The sequence below is a fragment of the Urocitellus parryii genome, chromosome 4 (assembly GCF_045843805.1).
Source record: "Urocitellus parryii isolate mUroPar1 chromosome 4, mUroPar1.hap1, whole genome shotgun sequence".
In the NCBI taxonomy this organism is placed as follows: domain Eukaryota; kingdom Metazoa; phylum Chordata; class Mammalia; order Rodentia; family Sciuridae; genus Urocitellus; species Urocitellus parryii.
Window position 1 is genome coordinate 147,534,594 of NC_135534.1, and position 25,020 is coordinate 147,559,613.

The 25,020-nt window shown below is 41.4% G+C and overlaps 1 protein-coding gene across 2 annotated transcripts in view; it reads left to right on the plus strand.

Moving 5' to 3' along the window:
- The first annotated feature begins 1,133 nt into the window (after window positions 1-1,133).
- Slc1a1 (solute carrier family 1 member 1) overlaps window positions 1,134-25,020 on the plus strand; it is a 72,990-nt gene continuing 49,103 nt past the window's right edge. For both annotated transcript variants that reach the window (XM_026414258.2, XM_026414259.2), the window contains exon 1: window positions 1,134-1,419. In XM_026414258.2, coding sequence (XP_026270043.1) covers window positions 1,329-1,419 — 91 coding nt within the window. In that variant the 5' untranslated portion in view covers window positions 1,134-1,328. The remainder of the gene's footprint in view (window positions 1,420-25,020) is intronic.

Consider the following 25,020-nt stretch of genomic DNA (forward strand, 5'->3'; position numbering starts at 1 on the left):
TCCCAACCCCCAACTAGAGAGTAGACTCCACATTGGCAAAAAGTTACAGGGCTCACCTTAATTTCAGTAAAGTTTATGAGAAGGCAGTTGAAAACTGAGGTGGTAATGTGCTAAAAGAGATGAAAAGAATTTAAGTGAGAGTTTTTAAAAAATGGGTAGAAGAATGAAAGATTTAGAAATTTCACTTAGCAGCACAAAGTATATTTGGCATCACTAACCTAATTTCTCCAGCTCTCGGGTTTGCCTTTCTAACGTGTTTGGCCTTAAGAGATGGGCCTGCCCACCTTCCTAGAACAGTTGGACGGGTTCTCAGCCCTAATTACCAAGCGCTGCTGAGGAGCAAGTCACCAGGAGCAGAAAGTAGAGTTGTGACAGGGATCATCATCTGCAGGTGCAGGGAACACTTCCAAGTCTGTGTCCACAAGCAAATACTGTTGAAGCCTCGCCTCTTAAGTCTCAAAATTCAAAGTAATAATCTCTGCGGGGGATTAGCGGCCCTGTGTGAAAGTTCCGGAAGCCTTGTTCTACTGCCAGTGCTCGCTTGCTCTTTCCTTTGCTCACCCAGAGGCTTCAGGTTTTCGAGGCGTCTGCCAAATCACATCCTGCATGGAAATCAAGAGGGACTCAAGGCATAACCAGTGTCCCCCAACTCAAAGCCTCTCCAAACTCTCAAGGGCAGCGCGTTCTCCCAGTGCCAGCAATGGGAAGGCTGGTGTGGAAAAAAAAAAAAAAAGAAGAGAGAAAGAGAGAGAGAGAGAAAGAGAGAGAGAGGGAGGGCGGGGCAGTGACTCCGCCCCCTCTGGATAAGGGGCCAAAGGAACCCTAAATTCCAAGACCTAACACGAGGGGGGGACGAGCTATAGCCACTCTAGCTGAAGGCCATGGGGCAGACCAGGTTCCTGGAGAAGCACCCCCAGTTCCAGCCGGTGCGCTGGGAGCCTTCCCACGCCTGCTCTGCGGGACCCCAGGCGCCCCACGCACGCACCCACCCGCCTCCCTGGGCCCGCCGCTCCTCCCTCCTTCTTCACTGGTTGGCCGGGTCGCTGCAGAGAGCGGCGGCAGCGGGAGGAGCCGGGCGCGCCAGCCACGCAAAACCACCGCTCTAGCTGGGTGGCGAGCAGGCTGCGCGATCCCAGGTGGCAGCGGTGACAGTGACAGCGGCAGCGGCAGCAGTCTGTGCGCTTCCTCTCCCAGGAGCACCCGCATCCCGCCTCCGCCGCGCCACTGAGCTGCCGGCGATCCCGGGAGCCCCGGCCCACGCGCCCACGGCCGAGCCCCGCGCACAATAGCGGCGGTCGCAGCTGCGGCTCCGAACCTGGACGCCAGCCATGGGGAAGACGCCGAGGAAGGGATACGACTACAAGCGCTTCCTGAAGAATAACTGGTTGCTGCTCTCCACCGTGGCCGCGGTGGTGCTAGGTGAGCGGCGCGGCGGGTGGGCGATGCACGCACCCTCACGCGTGCCCAGAGCCCAGGCCGCGTGCGGGGTGTGCGAGTGCAAAGGTGGGCATGGCGCGGGCACAGACTCTGCCGGGGCCACCCGCTCCCCTTGGACCTTGGCCTTGGACCCCAGACCGCCGTTTTCCCCCAAGCGCGAAATTTATGCATGCGAAGAATAAAGCTACTCGGGGGACTCCGTTTTGGGTTGCTTTACCCAGAATGATCAAAGGGGATTTAAAGGTGCAAAGGGAAGCAAGTAGCTCTGTTTTCTGCCCCTTTGAAAGCAAGCGTGGCTTAATTTTTTTTTTCCATCCTATCTGCCCCACCCCCCGCTTTTTTCCTCCCTGAACATTGTTATCCCACCAGTTACCGGAACGGATTACAGTTCTTTGTAGGACTAGAAGAGACACCTTAGCCTGCGGGCTGGCCTAGCCTCCAGGGGAGATTAGGAGTGTTGCCGCCCCTCACCCTGGGCGGTGCACGGAAAGGTACCTTCCAAGGGAGTGAGCGCCTGCTTTCTGCACCGGAGCTCTGTAGAACTGCCAGATGCATGCCTGAATTCAGGGGCGTGCAGTTGTGGCCCAAGGGAGATCACAGGGGAAAAGACAGAACTCGCGTAGCCCAGTCTTCCTGTGCTACCTTGCTCTCCACATTTTCTAATAAAAATAATGTTAAGCCAGTTTTACTTGTTTTTAAACATTTAAACTAGGGTGTATTTAAGTGATTCACTCCGGACAGATCACTGGACTAGGTTGTTGTCGGAGCTCGGAGGTACGGGTTATTCGTATTTTAGATCCTTAATTTCTGCCAAGGTCGTCTCTTTTCTCAGTTGGGCCCAGGGATACCCTTCTTTGAGCTTGCACAGGTGGAGAAATCCAGCCAGGTGAGGGCTGGTGCACCCTCTGGAGAAAGTGGATTCCTTGACAGGCTCCACCCTCTGCTTGGAAACCTGCTGCCTTTAATAGAAAGGCAGGTGGGGTGGGGCAGCCAGTCTCCTTTCTAACCTCATGCACCTTCCTCTGGGTCTGCTGCTTCTAAATCTGAGTGTTTGGTGCTGCCTACCGCCTTCCAAAATCCTCCCCATCAAAAAACAGCAACAACAGAGAAAAACCTCTGGAATGGGATACTTGGGGTCAGACAGGCTCCTCCTGAACCTTGTGCAAAGGAAAGTCATGTTTCTGGTAAATAAATAATATCCTGGAATTGCCTTAGCAGAGAACATCTATGGGAGGAAAGAAGACAAGTGTTGACTTCTTACCTCTAGAAATTGCCAAGTGACTTTGGGCATTTTTAGAGACAGGTTTGTCCTGCCCTACCACATGTAAATAGCAATTCCCTTCGGCCAAATAGAAGAGATGGCCATGTTTGTTTTCCTAGTAAATAATTGGAATTATTAAATGCCTTTATAAAGACTTTGGGGATAACCCTAGTCAGTGTCTCCCTCCCAGTCCCTGTGCAAGTGCAGTGTAATGCTGCCTTTTCAGCCCTGAGCTCTCCAGACACTCATTTGTTAACCAAGTGGTCACCACAGCCACTCACTAGAGGCCAGTTTGAAAGATTTTGAGTAGTTGCTCCCTGACCTTTGGACCCAGTTGCATATCTTCAGTGTCAAGAGTGATTTCGTGTCCATTTGCAGTTGTCTTTTGGTATCAGGTGGACCTTTCTCCATAAAGACAATTCACCATTTAAAAATTGTACGTGCCTGGCTAAAGTATGGTTGGACATTTGCTCCTCTAGACTGCAACCCTGGAAAGTCCCTCCACAAGTTTCTGCTTCTGATCTGAGAAGTCTCAAGTTTAAACCATCCCCACCCAAGCACTTCCTGGGTTCCTCCTCTTTTCCTTCTTTTTGGAATGCACTGGGCCTGAGTGAAAAATCATACCTCTTTTTGTGTGATTAATACCAGCTCACTTGCTTAACAAGCAGTGAAATTCTAGCCACTTGACAACAGTGGCACTGAGTATCCATTAGCCCTTTGCTAGGTTATGATACTAAGAGTTTATAACTGCCTTAATTGATTCAGAAGAATCACAGAACTCTTCTGCAACTGCCTTTTCTGGATTTTTCTTCTTAAAAAAGAAAAAAACTCTCAAATTTATTAACTACCCTGTTGAAATATCATCTTATTACAGTCATTGAAATGTTTGGTTCTTGCTGTATATAGATCAGCAGCCCTGACTTTATAAAATATTTCAGTTATTGAAATAAAGGGCAAAGACTCTTTATGAGCCTGTTTAAAGTCTAGTTTTCCAAGATACAACATATAAGAGGAAATGCAATTAAAAATCATCTTATTAAATGAGAAATTAACTCTTTTCATGGGCAAGAAGATGCTATGAACTAAACATTTCTCAAATTCGTATTCACAAAGTGAAGGAATTAAATAGTAAGGTAACCACCTTTATTAATTTCTGTGAAATCCTACAGGATCCTGAAAATAATATCTTGGATTTTCACATGAAAAGCCTTTCCTAAAATGCCATGAGGATCATTTCCATTGCTTCTATTATAATTCTTATAGGCTTTTCCCTGCTTCTCTAGTAAAAGAGAATCAGCACAGAGCTTGGAGCTAGGCCTGGGCTTGAATTCTGGTACTGTCAAGTTCTACCATCTAGAAAAATTGCTTACTTTCTGGGACCCTCAGTTGCCTTATCTGGAAAATGGGGATATGTTATTAGGGTTAAGATAATGTAAAAATACCCAGTTTCGTGGCTAGTATATGATAGGCACTCAATAAATGTTATTTCAAGGTAAATCTGAATGATTTGATGATGAGAAAATTAATATTTTCTTATGAAATAAAGTCTCCCAAGCCATGTCACTGTCTTCTTTCCTCTTAGTGTTCAGCCTATAATTTGGAACTCTAAACCAATACCTCTGTAACATTATTCCTTTCTTAAGGGAACTGGAAAGAATTAATCATTTTGCTTTGTGCCCTGCAGCTTGATCCTCAATTCCTTTAACAAGCAGAAATTAAGAAGGAAGAGGTTTTGTGTTGTAAGTGGGAATGCTGTCCAAGCAGAATTACCGAGTGAGAGAATTCTGTGAGCACTCTGATCCCAGTTACCCCCAAAGCAATGATATCACATGAGGTGTTGGTAGGCTATTGTGTTACCCTTTAACCACCTCGCAGTATAAAGCCTCATCTTCCTTTCCAGACTGGTTAAGTGTGATTTCACTCATTTGAAAAAAATCTGTGATTTCCAGCTTAGGAATCTTGGGAGGAAGCAATAGGTATTGTTTACACAATGGCGCAAGAAGGTCTACTGTTGTAAATCATTTCCTTTGGAGCCCTGAGGAAGCAATCATTGATAGATTGCAATTTTCCATGGTCTAAAATTAAAAACAATTCCCTCACATTCTTAGTAATACCCTTGCCTCACATCTCCTCCGTAGGAGTTTTCATGACATATACCTGGCGGTGTTCATTTGAGACTTGGTATTTGCTTTCTTTTGTCTGATTTTATGTGTGTCTGTGAAGTCCCTGAGGACAGGGCCAGCGTAACTCATGCTGGTTTCAGGACCAGACCCTCACATCACAGAGCCTCGGCTCAGCAGGGTTGAGGAACCAACACTTACATCATTTGCTCAACAAATATGTAATGGGTATCCACTGTGTGCAGGGTCTGTTTTTAAAGCCGGATCACACAGCAACTGTCAAAATTCCCTGCCCTTGTAGCACTTATGTCCCAGTAGAGAGAGGTAGAGGGTAAACAGTAAGTTGGCAAAATACAACATAGAGTATGTGAGATGGTGATAGTGATCTAGAGCAACATAAAGCCAGGTAAGTGGTTAGGGAAGGTAGGGGCTACAATTTTAATAAGGTGACAGGGAAGGCCATACTGAGGGTGATGGTTGAATCAAGGCTGAAAAGAGGTGAAGGAACAAGTTTTCACAGATATCTGGGAAATACCACAACTCTGTCATTAAACAGCAAGGAAAGGAGTGAGGTGAGCAGAGAGTGGAAGGAGATGATGTGGAGGTGAGAAGGGGACGGACCAAATGGTAGCTAGTGTAAGATCCAGAGATGTTATTTTTTATTTTGTTTCACTTTTAGGAGACTTGATCCTGATTTAACCTGGGGAGAAACAATCATTACAAGTAAAGATACAGGGACTAGGGTTGTTGACTCAGTGATAGAGCCTTTGCTTAGCATGTGTGAGGCACTGGGTTCAATTTTCAGCACCACATATAAATAAATAAATTAATGACCATCAACGACTAATAAAAACGTTAAAAAAAGAGATAAAGATACAGACAGAGAAGGATGAATGATGGGTGATGAGGCCCAGGAGAACAAAAGACACTCATCTGTGGGTGGAGTGGTCTGGTGAGGGCTTATCCTGGGCAGGGATGGGCTTCCACACTCCCAAGATGGAAGGTGAAGAGTTAAGGTTGTATTCATTTCCTGTGACTACTGTAAGAGCTGTAAACAGGGTGGCTGAAAACAACAGAAATTTATTCTCACCAAGTTCTGGAGGCCAGAAGTCTGGAATCTGGAAAGGCCACACTCTCTCTGAGAGTTCTAGGGGGCGTATCTGCTTTTGGACTCTTCCACCTTCTGGTGGCAGTCCCAGCATTCCTGAGCTGGTGGCCATACCTCCTTTTCACACCACTTTCTTCTGTGTTTGTGTGTGTGTGGTCTCCCACTAGCTCTGTCTTCTGTGATGGCCTTTTTGAGCTTGCTTGGAAAATTCTCCTTTGAAGATCCTTAACTAAATCACATCTTGCCATATGAGATAATACTCACTCTTCTGCCACACAGGCTACTATTCACAGGTTCCAGAGACTAGGGCATGGGCCTGTTTGTATGGAGACCACCAGTCCAACCCCTACAATAGTTAATCTTTGAAACTGCTGTTAAAGTGACCTTTCTCTAAGAAGTAAGACTGGATCATAGTGCTCCAGGGCTTAAAACAGTGCAGAACTGCCCACTGCCCTCAGGGTGGAGAGGATGTCCTTTTTAGCATGACATCCACAACCCCCCACTGTCTGCATCTAGCCTGCTCACCTCATCCTTCAAGACCCAGATTAGACCCTCCCTCATCTGGTTAGCGCCCCCCACCTCTCGCCCCAAGGTGGTGCAAAATGCCCTCCCTTCCAGTTTCACATGTGAGATCTAAGACTTAGGGTTGCTTACCATATGCCAAGCACTGTTCTGATCCATTTGATATTTCTATCAAGCATATTTTCAGGAAATTGAGTGAAGAAACTAGTCCAAGGTCACTGATCAAAGGCAGAGCTGGGATTCAAATCCTGGCAGTCTGGCTCCAGAGACTGCTCCTAACCATTATGCTTTCCCACTGCTGTTTCTAACTAGTATCTGCCTGGTATTTATGACCCTATATTCTGGTTTCTCTGCCTCCCTATCAATCCGTGAACCCTGGAGGGAAGGAATCCTGTACTGCTCCTCTCTGTGCCTAGAGCAACTGTCTCTGTGCCTGGTAGATAACATTCAACATTTGTTGAATTGTTGAACCATTTAAGACCCAGAGAGTTAATAAGAATAAATCAGTGAGCATAAAACTTACATAAAACTTCATTTTCTCTATCTAGTTCAGCCCCATCTGATCTGTCAGTAGCACAGATTAACACTTCCCTTAGTCTACATTTATATCAAGCATGCTCATCTTTTCTTCCTTAAACTAGATTATAAACCCCTTGAGGGAACTCCTATTACACCCAGAAGTCACTTGGAAACAAAATGAGACCTTAAAATTGTGCAACTGGCTCTTAAAAAGCTATGTGAAAAAGTATATCCTACACTTATACTTTTTGGATCATTGTTTCTTATCAGAAAGAAAGGGAAGAAAGGGGTTTGTTATGATATTTATTGAGAAAGAAATGGAAACCAAAGTTCTGAGATGGATTACTGATGTCTGTCAAGGGCATAGCATTGTAGTATAGTGGTATGTGTGCTGCATACTTGTAGACCCTGGATTAGAAAATCTCTGAGGCTGATAATCTTTAACTCTATGATATAGTCATTCCTCAGGTCACTACTGGCAGCCAGAGACTTCTGCAGGGCACTAAGGAGATACGGTTGAGGGGTGGTTAAAAAGTATTATATGAAGATGAAATCACCTTGATCTTGAGTTCAACTATTCTTTGATTTATCTATCAGTCATTTATCAACCTATCATCTATCTATCTGTCATACTTATCTGCTTAATTAAGAAGCTTAAAGAAAAGATCCTTAGCTGGATTGGCCCAAGTTCTACCTATTTAGGAATCAAGAAAAGAAAATTGGGTTTTGAATGCCTATTCCTGTTGCTTTCATTTTTAAAACTAAATCACAACCAGAACTGGGATTGTGGCTCAGTGGTAGAGTGCTTGCCTAGCACATGTGAGGTGCTGAGTTTGATCCTCAGCACCACATTAAAAAAATAAACAAACAATAAAATAAAGGTATTGTGTCTATCTACCACTAAAAATATTAAAAAAATAAAAAAAATCAGAACCTACCAGATTAGAAGAATCACTGAATCACTGAAAAGATTCTGATTTGAGGTTGTTCTATGCAAGGCATATACATTAAATCTATCAAATAAAAAAACCCCAAAATAAATTATCTAAACATAAAATTATAAAATGAATTATAAAATGAACCTTAAAATGATATTTTTCATATTAGATGCACATCAGGGTGTACATTCCAAATGCCACCTATTGAGGACTTTGAAGTAAATTGCTAATAGTTGACATATATTAAATGTCTTGTTAAATGTTATTCAATCTAAGATTTAATGTTTTATTTAGTACAATTGAACTATAGAATAAAAGTTACCCACTTGTCAAAATTTGAGCACCGTGGGCTGGGGTGTATCTCAGTGATAGAGCACATGAAGACCTGGGTGTACCATCCCTGGCACTGCAAAAGAAAAAAAAAAAAAGGAAAGAAAGAAAAAAGAAAAATTTTGAGCATCAAGCACAAGAAATAAAGAAAGTTTCAACAGAGAAACATGATGTGTTAAATTTTTTGTGTGCTAATTCAGGAAGTAGCTCAGATGAGTAAGAAACCTAAGTCAAGTCAGACAACGTGTAAACCAGTGGGATTAGGACTCAGCTTTTAAGAGCATGTGAATGCACGTGTGAGCTCTTGCTTATACAGAGAGAGCTTTCCACATTAATTACTTGTGAGAAATTGTGATTACCTTTAACAGAGTTGAGACCAAAAATAACTCTTGGAGAGTCAGTGATTTGCCAGGCTGCTGCCAGGGAGGCTGTATTTGCCTGAGGAAATCTGCAGTTCTCCCTTGTCACTGGAAATCTTGGGTCACTTAGACTGTGGGGACTCAAGCACTACTTAAGAAAATGTACTCATTTTAGATGACATGGAATGGCCCACATAAACCCTCCTGCAGCATCATCTGTTGAAGTAGCAAATGTTTTAAATGGCCTTTCCTATTTTGAGTGTTAAACATACATTCAGTAGAAGACAATATTGGAGACAGTTACTGTGAAGCCCACAACTCACTTTGGAGCTATAGTTCAGCAAAGCTGGTATTTTTAGAAGGAGCGAATTCATTATACTTGCTGGGGGAACAGCCTTAAACTGCAACAGAGAGCTCTGTTGTAATTAATACACTCCACAGTAACACCTCTGTTAATGAAAAGGAAGTGTTTTCAGTGACTCATTCCTTGCCAGAAACTTTGTTACCTTGCTTCAGAAACTATCTGCTGACTGCCTGTTTCTTTATCACAGGGAGGACATTTTCTTTCTAACAAATACCCCTATATTTCTCAGGTGAGATAGAGGTTGGGTGCGGGGGGACACTATGCCTCATTCTTCACCACTCAGACCCAGACCAGCACTGAGGAGTAAGATCCTCCACCAGTCTGTCTGCTCAGGCTGAAGTCTTAGTTCTCAGGCTTCTTCTTAGTCTCACAGTCCCTTACTGTATCCAAAGATGTGACAGTGGCCACAGCAAATCTCCAAGTATCTTGCAAGGGTCTTAGCGCCAGCATCATGTGATCTCTGCTTAACACTGCATGTTGAAGTAAAGTGGTGGCTTTTGGGATTGGAACTTCAGCTCAGAAATGACCCCAGAGATGGTCTGTACTGCATGTTTATTCTTGTAACTGTTCTGAGAGTTTGAGCTCAGCGCTTAGATGTTAAAACTTCAGCACTCACTCAACCAGGGGGAAAATTTTAGGCAAGAGAGCTCATGTGAGATTTTGCAATTAAATTGTTTTTCTACCACTGTTCCATTGCTTAAGAGTTAGCTGGTTATTTAAAATTTAGTAATGAATTAAGTCAAAAACAATAAGTTTAAAAAAAGATCTCCTTATCAGGTATACCTAAACAAAAGAAAGCCTAATCTCCTAGCCTCTGCCCATTCCTGGAAAATAAACTGGTTTTGCCCAGTTTGTGTGCAAACTCACATACTTAATTGCTTTCTGATCTACTTAGCCACTTTTCAAATGTCACATAAGATTCCCTAAAATATAAGACACCACAGGAAACACATTTTCTCCTTTGAAAAGTTCTTTTTCTTGTGGCTAAGTGAGCTTAATACTAATATATATTGAGGACTTACTTGAGTTTATTGTATATTGATTTCCTCTTTGATCCCCATACATTAAATGAGTTAGCAGGGTTCCCATTTTGCAGATGAGGACACAGAAACGTATAACACTCAGGTCATGTGCCTGAGGACACAGAGGTGAGGTTTGCATCCAAGATTGATTCCAAAACTTAGGTTATTAACCACTAAGCAAGGTTTCTTCCTCCCTAACAAACCTAGATAATCTAATTGGTAGTTTAAAGCATTCTTGAAGATTTCATTCTTCATTTAGCTAAATAAAAACTATTATCTTGCTCCCTCCTTTCTCTCTCTTGACTCTTTTTTGTCATCTTTATTCAGAGCCTGCCACAGTGATCAGTCCTGTTTCCTACGTAAACCTCCTGTTTGAGCTTATATTTTAGTTGAACTTGTCTAATAGTTGCTTTCCTGTGGTGGGTTATACTTTTCCTTCATGAATACTTTTGCTCAGATGTTTCATCCAATGTTAGTTATCCTGTGCATCACTGAGGATAGATCTCATTTCCATTTTTATTGTATAGATTTCTCTGATTGTTTAATCAGAATTAATCTCTCTTCTTTAAATTCTTATAATCCTTAATTTATATTCACAAATATTCAGTACTCACATCACCACTCCCAACCCTGCCCTGTAGCAGGCATCACTAATTGATTATAGCACTTCTTACTACTAAGCTCTGTCATGGCCTCAGAATCTTCAAAACTAGGCTCTAAACAACCTAATCAAACAGGATTGACATAAAAGGTTAAAAGTACTGTCTGTTGCTAGGAAAATCTATTCATTTAGCAATCAATTAGGCACTCAGTTGAAATTAAACAAGTATGGAGTCACTGGCAAGAGATGCAAAGTCAAAGTTTTGTCTATTGGTGATAATACATGCACAAATATCACTAACATGAGCCTCCAAGTGTGGCAACTGCTACCTAAAAGCTACATGCCTTGGGCCTTAAAAAGAGAGTTGGAATTGGGAAAAGTTCCTGGAGGAGGTCATAGTTGGAATGGCTTTGAGCAGGTGTGATAGGATTTTTGGGCCTATCAGAAAGATGGAGTCCAGATAAGAGGTGTTGATGGGATTACAGAGCCTTTATCTTGTCCTGTTCCCTTTGAGTGTTGCATGAAACTACTCTTTCATACTTGTGTCTTGGTTCATTTGAGACTGGGTAATTTATAAGCACAGAGGTTTATTTGGGTTCACAGTTCTGGAGAATGGATAGTCCAAGAGCATGGTGCCAGCAAGGGCCTCATGCTGCTGCTTCAGCTCATGGTGGAAAAGCCAAAGGGCAAGCAGGTGCAAGTGAAAGAGAGAAAATGCAAGGAGCAGCCTCACTTCAGAACAAACTGTTCTTGTAGTAACTGGTCCAGTCCTGCAGGAGCAAGAATTCACATTGGGGAGAAAGGCCTGAATCTGTCGCCACAATCTAACTGCCCCCCAATACTGCCACAGTGGCAATCAAATCCCAGCATGAGTTTCAGAGGGGACAAACTGTATTCAACTCATAGTAACGTGTATTGTTGTGTCTTCACACTTCTCTCTCGCCTCAGAATGCTGTCCCAAATAAGCCCTAAAATATTTTGACTGATCACAAAACCTTCTTCATTGAAAAATGAAAGATATAAATTATATCAGTGTATGTAAATCCACTGATTTCCCTAGTTACCCACTAAGTCCTATGGATCTTTAGAGACCCTGGGGTACTCCTGTCCAAAACCCACTTCATCCCAACATATTTAATTTCTAGTTTGGAGGCCCCAGGAAAAAGAGTAAGGCTGGCTGCTGCTAACAATTCTGAAGCCATTTTTGTGTGATTTCAGAATGGCCCTGAAGCTCTCAGCATCTCTCTTTCCTAAGGAAAATCTGATATCCAGAGAATTCTCTGAGTTAATTTGCAAAAGTGGAATAACTGGAGTTGGGCCATGGATTAGTGCTGAATGAGCCTTGGATGGTAGAACCTTTTAAAATGTGATATTTAGCAAATCCTACACTTTTTTTTTTTTTCCCATCAATGCTGGAGAAAGAACCCAACATGTTAGGCAAGAGCTCTAATCCCGACCTATAACCCCAACTCACAACTCCTACATCTTTAGTGAATTTCTCCCACTCCAAGTATTCTTCCTTTAACCTACTTATTCATAGTCTTCTCATTTCTCTCCCTGTCTAGAGATTATTTCTATGATAAGAAATTAGTTTGCCTGTCTGTGCTACCAGTTCCAGTAGATCTCCAGCACTGCTTGGATAAACACTAGACTTAGTTATTAAAGATTCTAAAGATAGAATTTTTTTCTTTTTTATTAGAATTGTCAACTAGGAGATGAAACAGGCTTGCTCCATTTGTGCTTCCTCTCCCTGGTTCCTTTCTCGTGTCAGGAGAGTTTCCTGAGGTTTCACTAACTAGATTGTGGACATTCTGAGATCCATGGAGGAATGGAGTTCAAACTTCATGGCCAGTTTAGAAACCACAGAACTGAGAATCATGTCCAAGTCTCTTCTGTGACTGGTTTGACACCTACATTGAAAATATTGATATTGTCCAGTAATTTCCAACTAGCTTATTTTTTTTAAATTAGAAGTTTATTTGTCAGAAGTTTAAGTAGAAATGATTGAGTAAGGTCTAGTTGTTTCTTAAACCTCAGGTTGATGTCTACAGAAGACTGCATTTATTGTATCCTAGATATAGACCCCTGAAGTGGTCTGAATCAGTACTCATCACCAAGCTCCTGTAGAGTCCCCTGAATCCTACTCAGGTCCTGTGCATTAAGGAAAAGGGTTGGCTGATTACTGTGGGTAGGAAGCTGTGTCTTTTTGCTTAGATTCTATTGCCCAATCTCTTTCCCCCTTCCTCCACACCCTCTCCACTTCCCCTCTTGCCTGAGGGAACATCTGTGGCCGAGGAGGACAGACCTGAAAAAGGAGGCCCAAGAGTCTCACACACATACACGAGTCCATGAGCAACAAGTGTTACTGTGAGAAGGAGATCCCCACCGTATTTGATTTCTTGATCATCTTGGATGAATTCACATTTATTTCTGGAACTTAAATCTAATCCTTTGTTGTCATCAGACAACCTGACACATGTGGAGGTACTTTATAAAATCATCAAGGGCCTTATGAATGCTTATTATTGTTTCTCAGAAACAAAAACAAAGGAGGGTTGCAAATAATAAAACTTGGCTTCTGAGTAGGATGTTATTCCTTGGAGGCATTGGCCTAAGATGTCATCTTCACGTATTTTCTCCAGTCCTACTCACATCCTGTATGAAAAGGCTTCTGGGCTTCTTTTGGTGGCTGTTGACATGTTTAATATTCCATACATGAGTGTTCTTTCCTTTCAAAATGAGAGCCTAACAAGCTGATCTGTCTTTGCCTTTCTTCTTCCAGTGAGGATTAAGAGAAGCTTCGAGGTATTACAGATAGACTTCTGACCTAGCCTTTCAGCACTGGAGCTGCCTCATTTTAATTTAAGAAATATCACAAAATTCTTAAAATATGTCTTAACTCATTTGAAGATAAAATTAAATGTTTCTAAACTGGGCATGATAGCACATGTCTATAATCCCAGCAGCTCAGGAGGCCGAGTCAGGAGGATTGTGAGTTCAAAGCCAGCCTCAGCAATTCAGCAAGACCCTAAGTAACTCAGAGAGACCCTATCTCTAAATAAAATATTGAAAAGGGCTGGGGATGTTGCTCAGTATTTATGGCCCCTAGGTTCAATTCCTGGTACTAAAATAAATAAATAAATAAATACATACTTTTACGATCCTTCTGGGAGTGAAGAAGGAGTAGGGTTACAGCTTCCCAAAATTAGGACAAAGGGGTATACAGTTGGCAGGAAGACTGCATGGTTAGCATCATGGAGAAGAGAGTTCAAGGGGACACACACTTTGTAAGCGGAAACAGATGGAGAAAAGTAGGAGTGTCTCAGTTTCTTAGACTAAGATTCAAGGTTCATCAAACTGGGGATTCCAGGCTTGTGGCAGGTCTAGAAAATCTGGGGTGATTGGCTCACTTCTTTCTTCCAGAGTTCATTCTTATATCAAGTTGCCCTTGACTAAACCTCCTAGGAGGGAGAGGGTCAGATTTTGTTTATATGGAGAGAAGTGTTCCTAACATTGTGTAATGAACTGAAAAGGTGTTTTTATAGCAGTTATGAAACTAGCTATTGCAAAGAGGTAGTGATCAGGGACATATGGTATTAAACTAGATAAAAAGAGTTATGACCTTCTCCAAACCATACAGGTGTGGGTGATTGCAGGCTCATATTTTCTGAGGAGTGGATAGAGTGGAATATGACCACAAGGTACATGAAGTTATTTCATAGGAATGCATAAAATCCAATGATAGCTTGAATTACCCTTGATATTATCAGACAAACTGTTTTAAGAGGAGAAAAGTAAATAAAGAGGTAGAAAATGGGATTTTAGAGCCTACAAGTCAGGACATAGATATGTATCTCAGGAAGTAACCAACCATGCATGCAGGGGATGGACGCACTTCCCCAGGAGAGCAAGAGTTTGGTCCATCTGAGATTGAAAGGTTTATTCACCAGCTGGGTATCTGAACCCGTGGGATGATTGCTCTAGAGAGTACTCATGGTCTTCATTTTTCCCATTTAATCTCACCTTCATTTGAACCCAGAGGGCTCCTCAGGCTTCAGAGGTTCCAGAAGAAGTTCCCAGATGTAGGAACTTGGCCCTTCACTTCTCCTATGCACAAAACCTTAACTTTTGTTGATGGAGACCTACTCCATGAGTCAAGAGTTACATTTTTTATGATGCATTTCCGGGTTTCATGGTCCTGGGATGATGGGAAAATTTGTACCCACATTCTTATAGCCCAGTTTTCATGCCTTACAAACAGCATCCTCCATCAGCTGTTTTCTCCTGTCCTTCTTAACCAGGTTTCATGAGCAGAGGGTGGAAAATGCAGTGACATCCTGGGACATACATTGAATTGCAATTGTTCAGTTCAATGCAGCAGGTGTCAGACACCTACGGTGTGTCAAACTCAGGGCTGGGACAGTGTGGGGGGCGGGGGTGTGCAGGCATGAACATGAGCAGATGGTGCTTCTGCCTCAGGCCTGAAATGAGAGGAGATGGGAGGGGAGAGAGAGAAGAAGTTGGTCAGAGGGGGCAACAGAGATGCAGCTAAAGCTCAGTAGGGCACAGAGGAGAGACTCAGTCCTGAGGAGAAACCCTGGGAAAGGCTTTCTGGAGGAGGTGGCATTTTAAGTAGGTTTTAAAGAATGGATAGGTGTTCTTTAGGCAGCAATAGTGGCAAAGGGTTTTCCAAAGAGATGGATCTGTTTGAAGATGAGCATGAAAGCAAAAAAAAAAAAAAAAAAAAAAATTAAATGTAAAACATTTGTGACAGCTGTATATGCTGATATTGAGGGTGGGAAGGCCATGCAGGCCTGGATCAAAGACCTGTCAGGAAACAGGTGGTAGGCTCACTCAATAGGGTTCTACTGAACAGAATTAAATCAGGGGACTTTATAGAGAGTTAGGCAGGATTAAGGGAACTAGCAAGGAATGGAGAGGTACCTAGGGATTAATGACTATGTACTCTGTTAGCTCCATTGGGCCTGAACAGGGGAAGGGGGCACTCGACCACAATCCAATGAAGACTGAGGCAGAGGGAACAAATGACAAGACCTATGTAACCACTAAGGAACACAGATATTGCCAGAACCCTGGAAAGGCAGGGAGGGAGGGAGAAAAGAAATCCCACAACTTCAGTCTTTCCACTCTTAGGATCTACCGCCAGTGCCTCCCCTTGGCTAACCCCAGCCCAAACCAGAGGGTAAGGCATCCTAGCTCAGCCTGCCAACACACAGTGTAGGGCAAAGAAGGACAGAGGGCAAGTCTGGAGGACACATGGAGAATAAGCTGCACAGAAACATATGACATTGAGTTCCACACTGAAAGATTTTTCAAGAGACCATTATCAAAAAGAAGTGTTGAAAAGATAAAGTCTGTGAATGGTGGCATAGAAATCTTTTCGTGATTCTGGTGATGACTGTGGCTGCCACTCATGGCCACTGTGGGAAATAAGAGGAGAAAATGGCTCCCACAACAACTGTATCTATGGCCACCCTCCTGCCTTTGCCCTATCACATAAGCCTCTCCCCTTGCCCTCCACATCTGAAGGACTTGTCCTACATCAATTGTTCTTTTTTCCATGTAGTAGGGTAGATGTATTTGATGGAGAAGGTACTCAGAGTATCTTCTGCTGTGCCCATCTGTAATTTAGGACTCTTTTAGCTGGAAGTGTCATAAAATCTAGTTCAAATAAGTTTAAGCCAGAAAGATGAGAGAGACTTAGAATTTATGGCACAGATACTAGTACCAAAAGTAGTACTTGGCTTCAGGTATAGCTAGATTCAGGGGTTCAACAATATCATTGAGACCTGTTCTTTCTTTACATAGAGTCTCTGCATTTTGCTGTTTGTACTTCCAGCAAGACTTCTATAGATGGTGAGAAAGCAGCAACCACAGCTCAGGGTACCTGTTTCCCAATTACACCTGGAGGAAAAGAGAGAGATTCTGGTCTCTGTAGATTCCAACAAGACTCTTGGGCCTTAGTCTGAGAGTCCCTCCGTCCTATTTGAGTCATAGACTCATTTTCAGTAAAGTTTTGGGACCAAAGAAATGTGATGAATGACAGACCAAAGTCACTCTCAATCCTGTGCTGTTCCCCAAAACTTCTGAACTGTGGTTTTGGGGTCAGCTCCTCCTGAAACAGATTAAGAGTTGACAGGTGCTCTTTTAACAGCAGGGACAATGGGTGTTGGCCTTTATCTGCTGTGTTCCTGAGCTATTTCCTGACAGTGATTTGTACACACTCAGGTTAAATCTTATTGAATTCACAGTGTTACAAAAACCATTAAATTGTTGAGTAATTAACCAAGCATCTTACTATGTTTTCTACAGAGGCTGGGTGACTTATAAAGTGTGAAGACTTATTTAGCTCATAGTTCTTGAGGCTGGAAGGTCCAAGGTCATAGGGCTCCATTGGCAAGGGCCTTTCTGCTTGCGGAGACTCTCTGTAGAATCCCAAGGTGCTGCAGAGTATAACATGGCAAGAAGGGTACCTACAAGAGAGCACCAAACTGACGTTTGTAACAGATCTTCTCTCAAGGTAAACCTGTAGCCTCAAAATCCATGGGATTAATCCTTTCATGAAAGTAGAGCCCTCCTAACTAATTACTTCTTAAAGGTCCCACCTGGTCCCACCTTGTAATACCTCAAAATTGAGATTAAACTTCAGTATGAATTTTGAGGAGGACATTCAAACTATGGTATCATTTTCTGGATAATTCTTGGAGCCAGTGAATGAGTTGAGCAAGGTTGCAGGATACAATGTCAATACACAAAATCATTTTTTATTTCTGTATCATAACATTGTACAATTAGACATGGAAGTTTAAAAATATTATATAGAATACCTACAAAAAGTAAAAGATTAGGTATATAGCTAATAGGATATGTAGGCCAAAAATTATAAAACCCTAATGAAAAAAATCAAAGAACACCTAAATAAATGGACATACTTGTTCATGGAAGACTTATCATAGTAATAATGTCAGTTCTCCCATAATTGATTTATATATTTAATGCAATTGTGATTAAAAATTATCTCACAAGGAGTTTTTGTAGATATAAAGACAAACTCATTCTGAAATTTATATGGAAAGTAAAATGAATTAGAATAGCTAAACAATTTTGGGAAACAAGAAAATTGAAGAAATCACTCTATTTTATTTTAATACAGTAATTAAGACAGTATAGTAATAGTAAAAGGATGGAGAACAGTGGAGCATAAAAGTGATTCCAGAAGTAGATTCAAGTATGCCCAACTGAATGTTGACAAATATGCCCAACTGAGTGTTGACAAAAGTGTAAAAGTCATCCAAAGAAAAATAGTCTTCTCAACAAATGATATTGGAACAATTGGACATTATATCCAAAAAGAAAAGAAAGAAAAATGAACTTCCAACCTTCATACTTTTCGAATACATCAAGTGGATCATAGACCTAAAAATAAAGAGCAAATTTGGTGGCTTAAAATAGCAATAATTATATTGTTATTCCTTATGGTTCTGAGAGGGTTGTTGGCTGGGCTCAGCAAGGCACTTCTCCCCTGGAGTCTCTTTTGTGATTATGGGGAGCTGACTGTTGGGTCTGGAATCATTTAAATTTCTCACTAACTTGGCTGTTTCTTGATCTGGCAAGACTCACACAGCTTTAGGGCTCCTCTGATGTGTTTGTGTGTGTGTGTGTGTGTGTGTGTGTGTGTGTGTGTGTGTGTGTCTGACTGTCTGTCTTCCTCTTTCCGATCTTCCCACGTGGTCTTTCCAACATGGCAGATTCAGACTCACCAGACTTCTTATATGATACCTGAGTGCTTCAAAGCGAGTGTACCAAGAAGAGAAACCAGTAGATGCTGGCCCTCACTTTCCTCGCCTCAGACTCCATGCCATCTTACTACTGTTGCATTCTGCCATATCGGGCAAGAAAAAACTCACCCAGGTTCAAGCAAAGGGGGCAAAGACCATTGCCTGATGAAGAGAGTATCAGAGATCGTGTTGACATATTTTAAACCACCCAGGAACCCAGGATGCCAAGTCTAAAATTTTCTGGGGAAAAGGAAAAACAAATATTTTCCCCATATTGGGTTCCATGTTGAAGTATATATCCAGATAGAGAACCCCCAGAAAGCAATTGTACATGGGATTTTGCACTTCGGAGACAAAGATAGGAGATAGAGGTGGAAATTGAAGCTGTAAATGACCCTGAGAAAGTGTGCAGCTTAAGAGGAGGGTGATGTTGGAGCATCACGGAAGGCAGAACAGCAGGTGGAGAGAGTGCTTAGTAAGCCTGGCTGGGCTTCTCCCAACACCCTTATGCTTTTAGCCCTAGAGTGTTGTTGTCTAAACATTCATCCTTTTGCAAAAGAAGGGTCAACTTTCCAGCAAGACTGTCCAGATCAAGTGTCTTTTCCCACCACAGGCTGCTGATAGTTGGGCTGTTCCTCCCTTTTTTTAGGACTAGGCTGTGCCTTGCAGGGAGTGCAGGGGTTTTGATTGCTTCTGTCCTGTAAGTTTCCAGAATGGGACAAGGAAATAGATCCTTCTCCCTGCCCCTAGTCATTTGTTTTCCCTGAAGTCAAAGAGTCTTTGAACAATTGTTCCTCTCCAACCACTTCAAAATGTTCTTCTGAATTCAAGCCACATCCCAGTAATTAGCCTTCAATTCTTTTAGAGAAGCACATTGGTACAAGTGCTAGCCTGTTTCCTCTTCTGTGGCTTGCCATAAGGGAAGAGGAAATGACCTGCAATTCTGTGAAAGAGCCTCGTTCCAAAACAGGTGTGTCTGAGCTCTTCACCCCAGGCCTCTTTCCAGGAGAAACCTGTGTGAATTTGCCCCTAAGGGGCCTGAACGTGTGAATAACCAAGTTCGGAACACACCAGCTGGCTCCTGACAGATTGGGCTCCGGAATGACAGGTTTAGTTTGAGCCAGAAGTCGAAATAAAATAGCACGTGCAGGGGGAACAGAAGAATCAGAACGGCTTCACTGGACCTCCCTTTCTCTATTGGAAACAAGATGAAGTAACAAGCTATCTCAAACTCCCTCCCACCCAGACATAAACCAGCCTGTCATTTCCGGAAACCTTTCCCTGACCCAAGTCTTGAGTCTGGGATCCTCATTCTTCTGCCTTCAACCTTCCCACTGAGGATGAGGCTCCTTCCTGTCTTTTATTCTCCCTATTCTAATGCTTCTTACACACCTTAGCTGGCCTTATCTCTGCCCTAAACCTGGCCTTATGCAAACTTGTTCCATGGCTACTCACTATCTCTTCCACTAGCTAATCTTTAAAATCTATATTACTTCATAGTTCAGCACATGTTTATCTCATCGAATCCTTATAATAAGCTGGTTCAATAAGGAAGGGAACAACCAGAGATATGAAAAATTGTGCTCTATGTGTGTAACATGAATTGTAATGCATTCTGTTGTCATATATAACAAATTAGAATAAAAATTTTAAAAAATAAATAAGGAAGGGAACAAAGGATCAGGGAAATATAAAATTTCCACCCTGGTACTGAAGGCCCTTCATGGAATGCCCCAGGCCATGTTTTTAGTTTTAGTTCTGTAAACTACCCTCTCAGGCATCAGCCAAACTAGTGATTAAACACATTCATTACTTCCTTGTGGAAAAACAGAACTTTGGGGTCAGACAATCTTGGGTCTTGAGGATGGCTGTGACTTGTAGGCAAGTTTTCTAACATTTCTTGCATTATTTTCTTCATCTTACAAATATGGTTTGTTATATGAGACAATTAAGTAAAATTCAGGTTGAGAATTCCGAACCTCAAATCCAAAATGCTCCAAAATCTGAAACTTCTTGAGCACTGACATGACATCAGAGGTGGAAAATTTTACACCACAGGATTTTGTTTCATGTGCAAAATTATGTTTATACAATATAACAAAATCCCTAAAACATTCAAAATCCAAAAATAATCTATAATGTATCATAAAAGTGTTTAGAACTATAGACACTTGATGCATGTCAGTTTTTCTCTTGACCCCTTTTCTTTGTATTTTCCCCACTCTCCTTCCTTCTCCATAGTCCCTCCCTTTTGAATTCCTATTTGCACTCTGAAGGCATATCCTGAATTCTTCCACCTTTCCTAATCCTCATCCAACAGGGATTTTAAGGGTATCCTTAAACTCCTACAACTTTGGGGTGACCTTTCCAAAAAATTAGCAACACCTCTTTATGTCACCATGAGCTTATCTGGTCCTGCCTAGTAGATTGTAAATTCTGGGTATCAGGAGCCTTGTACTGTCCTTGGCCTCACCACCCAATATTTCCTGGGATGCTGGTGTGATCAGTCACTCAGATAACATTTGTTAAAGTGCCTGGAGACCACAGGAAGCTTTGTGTGTTCATTGTGCTCATTTCCTGATACTGTGATGCTTGCTTGCTTGCTTTCAACCAAACAGGAGTCAGTTGCTTTCCTTTTCTGTTTCTGTATCTGTCCTGTTTTGTTTTTTTTTTTTACCGAGAATTGAACTCAGGGACCCTCAAACACTGAGCCACATCCACAGCCCTATTTTGTATTTTATTTAGACAGGATCTCACTGAGTTGCTTAGCACCTTGCTTTTGCTGAGGCTGGCTTTGAACTCACATCCTCCTGTCAGGTATCATTCTCTCCTGACTAATGACAAAATTAAGGCTGCCATTTACGCTCTGTCCCAGAGCTAGAAAATACATAATGAGTGGAGTTTGGGCCCAATTGTGTCAAATTTATGTCATGTTTTCCCATTTTTCTTCCCTGCATTACAGTCTTCAACATCTTTCTCCTGTGCTTCTAAGACTGGTATTTGCATATATGTTTATTAGTTTGAAGACAGTTATGAACTAAAAATAAAACAGGTTTCTTCCTGCTCTTAATAGGAGTTTTTGTTCAACCCTCCACCAGGAATGTGTCTTTAGGCCTCCATGTTTTACATAAATATCTGTAGTTTGAATGGTCTTCAAGGAAATGGGAGCAAATAAGAATAATACAAATGGAGGAACTTTGGATTGGGTAGTGAGGGGAGGGGAAGAAATGTGGGGGTTGGAAGGATGGTGGGATGAGACGGACATTATTACTGTACATACATGTATGATTACATGACAAGTGTGAGTCTGCACCATGTACCGCCAGAGGAATGAGAAGTTGTGCTCCGTTGTGCATTGTACTATCATGTATAACTAATTAGAAGAAACAAAAATAAAATAATTAAAAAATAAAAGACATGAACATTCTAAAATAAGAATAATGGATATGTTGGTTTAGATCACAAAGTGCTTCTTATATACGTTTACTTGTTTGGTTTTCACATTTCTGAGGCATGTTTGTTGAAGTTTTTAGATGAAGCAACCAAAAGCAAAAAGATAAAATGACATAGCTAAATATGTGATAGACACAAATTAAAATCCTGATTCGTGATTCCTCTTCTGTTATCTCTGGAGTAGTTTTGATTTATGCCAGGGCATCAGTTAATTTTGAAAGTGCTGTTCTCTCAACTTTTGCTGCCATTAGTGTCATCTGTTGTCAGGTTCAATCATAGCTAACACTTATTAAGCCTTCCCATGGGCCAAGGGCAGGGCTAAGTCCTCTGCATTCATTATTTCACTTAATGCTCCCAGTGGCAATGTGACATAGGTTCTCTTTCCCCTCTTTGATGAGGATACTTCAGCTTAGAGGGTTAAGTGGCCTACTTACTGTAACACTATTTAATTGGTACAGGAGACTCAACTCCAGGCTTGGGAAATTCCTGGAAATTTCTGCTATGACTTAGAAGAAATAAGACACCTAGACTGTAAACCATGTGGGACTAGGCTCTTGTAACCTCCACAGAGCTTACCAGAATGGTTGTATATAACATGCAAGTCATTCATTAATGACAGTTGATATTTTTCCAGGCTGTTAATTTTTAAAATTTGTGTTTTTTATATATTTTTATATTATAGGTTTTTTAAAATATAGAGTCTCATATTATGTTGTCCAGGTTGACTTCAAACTCCTAATCCTTCTGCCTCAGCCTCCTAAGTAGCTATTACAGGCATGTGCCAACACACCTAGCTAGGTCATTAGTTTTGACTTTTCATTTTCTCCAAGGATTTTCAAACCATAATCTTAGAATAGTTCTGATTTAGTGTTAGCTGTTTTGATTCATTTTTATACTATATAATTGAAAATTAAGCTCTCAATCATCTCCTTTGCAGGTTATGAACCATAATATGTAATTACAATTTTTCTTTGAATTGATCATCTTCTTTTGAGCTGTTAATAAACATGTCTGGCTTCATTTGGGTTTTCACATTATTGGCGAGACTTTCAAATCTAATAAACTTACACACATCTTGCCAAGTCTGAACAAAAGTCTGATCACCACATCATTAGTGATCTTTGTGCTATTGGTATGATGATTAAAAGAAAAAGAAGTTTCCTATGTCGTTGTCATCTCTCCTATCCCATAAATAAACCATTGAAATAATCAAAGTGGAAATTAATCATATTTAGTATTATTATTCTCTTAATCAATTTAGTTCATTTAAGAGGGAGTGTATGCTTTTAAAAATTAAGGTATAGTTTACGTTTTTACCATTTTAAAGTACACTATGAGTGGTTTTAGTATATTCATTGTGTTGTACAACCATTTCTGCTATCTAATTTCCATTCATGTCTCAAAAAGAAACCCCATGTCTATTAGCATTCAGTCCCAATCCCTTATCCCATTTGTAGAAACTATGAGTGCCGCAGTCTGGCTGGGCACAAATAACCGAGCCGCCACAAAGCCTTGTAGATTCAAACAGCAACTCTTTATTCCCCCACTCTCACCGGCACTGCACACGCCACGTGGGACCACACTCCCTCCACCAGGCTCCGTCCTATCTCTCCGAACCCCCGAGAGAACTCCCAGGAACTCCAAAGTAGCGGGCTGCCCGAGGCAGCAAGAGCCACCCTATTGCCCACAGTAAAGGTCAAAGATACAATACAATCAATCCAGTGTCACCTTTCAGCCATTCCCTCTGGCAAATGCCAGGCATCATTCTGACTGGGCTGTGGCTCTCAACACATGAGTATACATTTTGTCTTCATGGGTTTGCCTATTCTGAACATTTCTCATCAAGGAAACCGTATAATATGTGGTTTTTTGTGACTGGCTTTCTTTCACTTTGTATAGTTTTGAGGTTCAGCTATTCTGTAGCATTTATCAGTGCCTTATGCCTTCTATAACTGAATGATATTCCCTTGCATGGGTACACCTCATTTTGTTCATCCAACAATAAGATAATGGACATTTAAATAGTTTTAACTTTTTGGCTATTTATTAATAATGTTGCTATGAACATTTCATGTATAAATTTTGTGTGATGGTATGTTTTCAATTTTCCTGAATGTGTACCAAGAAGTGGAACTTCTGGGTCATGTTAATTCTATGCTTGACTTTGTGAGGAACTGCTGAATAGTTTTCCATAGGGACTATGTCATTTTGCATTCCCAAAAACAATGTAGAAGGATTCCAATTTTTCCCCACCTTCACAAAAATATATTATTTTTCTACTGCATACATATATATCCATCCTAATTAATGTGAAGTGGGATCTCTTTTGGGATTTTGATTTACAATTTCTAATGACTAATGATGTTGGACAACATTTCATGTACTTATTTCATTTACATATCTTATTTGGAGAGATGTATTCAAAATCTTTGCACACTTAATAGAACTAGGCTCTTAATGTTGAGTTGTATGAGAGTTTTATATAAACTTTGCCAAACACATGCTTTACATGTCTGCCATTCTTGAGTCAGTTGAAAAGCTACATTTTTCAAAAAAAAAAAATATGTGTTTTACTGCCATATTGTGAAACTTAGTGGTTTCTGCCAAGTCCTGCCTTATATTTAATAATTGGTGTTTGGAATATCATCAGAATTTGTGCTCAAACATAGGGATTGAGGTGAGAAGGAAGCACTTCCTTTGCAAAGGGTTTTACTGTTGAGGTCATGCATTAATCCCTCCACCTTGAAGAAAGCAGTGGTCACCATCTCCTAAAGTAGAAAGTGTCATGGAGGCTGAGGATGGGGTTGGGTCATGGCAGAAGTTTATGGGTTTATGTTCCCAAAAAACCTGGTCTCAATGTGTGAGAACCAGCTACAAGTTGCCATGAGAACAAAGAAAGAGACCCAGGATTGCAAATAACTCAATTTTCTGGGGACTTACTGATAGAAGCATGATCCTGGGCAGCAGCAAGACCAATGGATCTTTCCAATCTGGGTTAGAGGAAAAGGGCATATAAAAGTGATCAAGACAAGAGTGACTTATCCACGCCAAATGTACTTGGTTTATATCAAGCTAGTATCAGGCACATTCCTTGTACTGACAGCTCCAGAGTCTGATCATAAATCTCCACATACCTCTGTAAAGGTTTTGCTTATTTGTAGTACACTGGGAAACTATGCATGGAAAG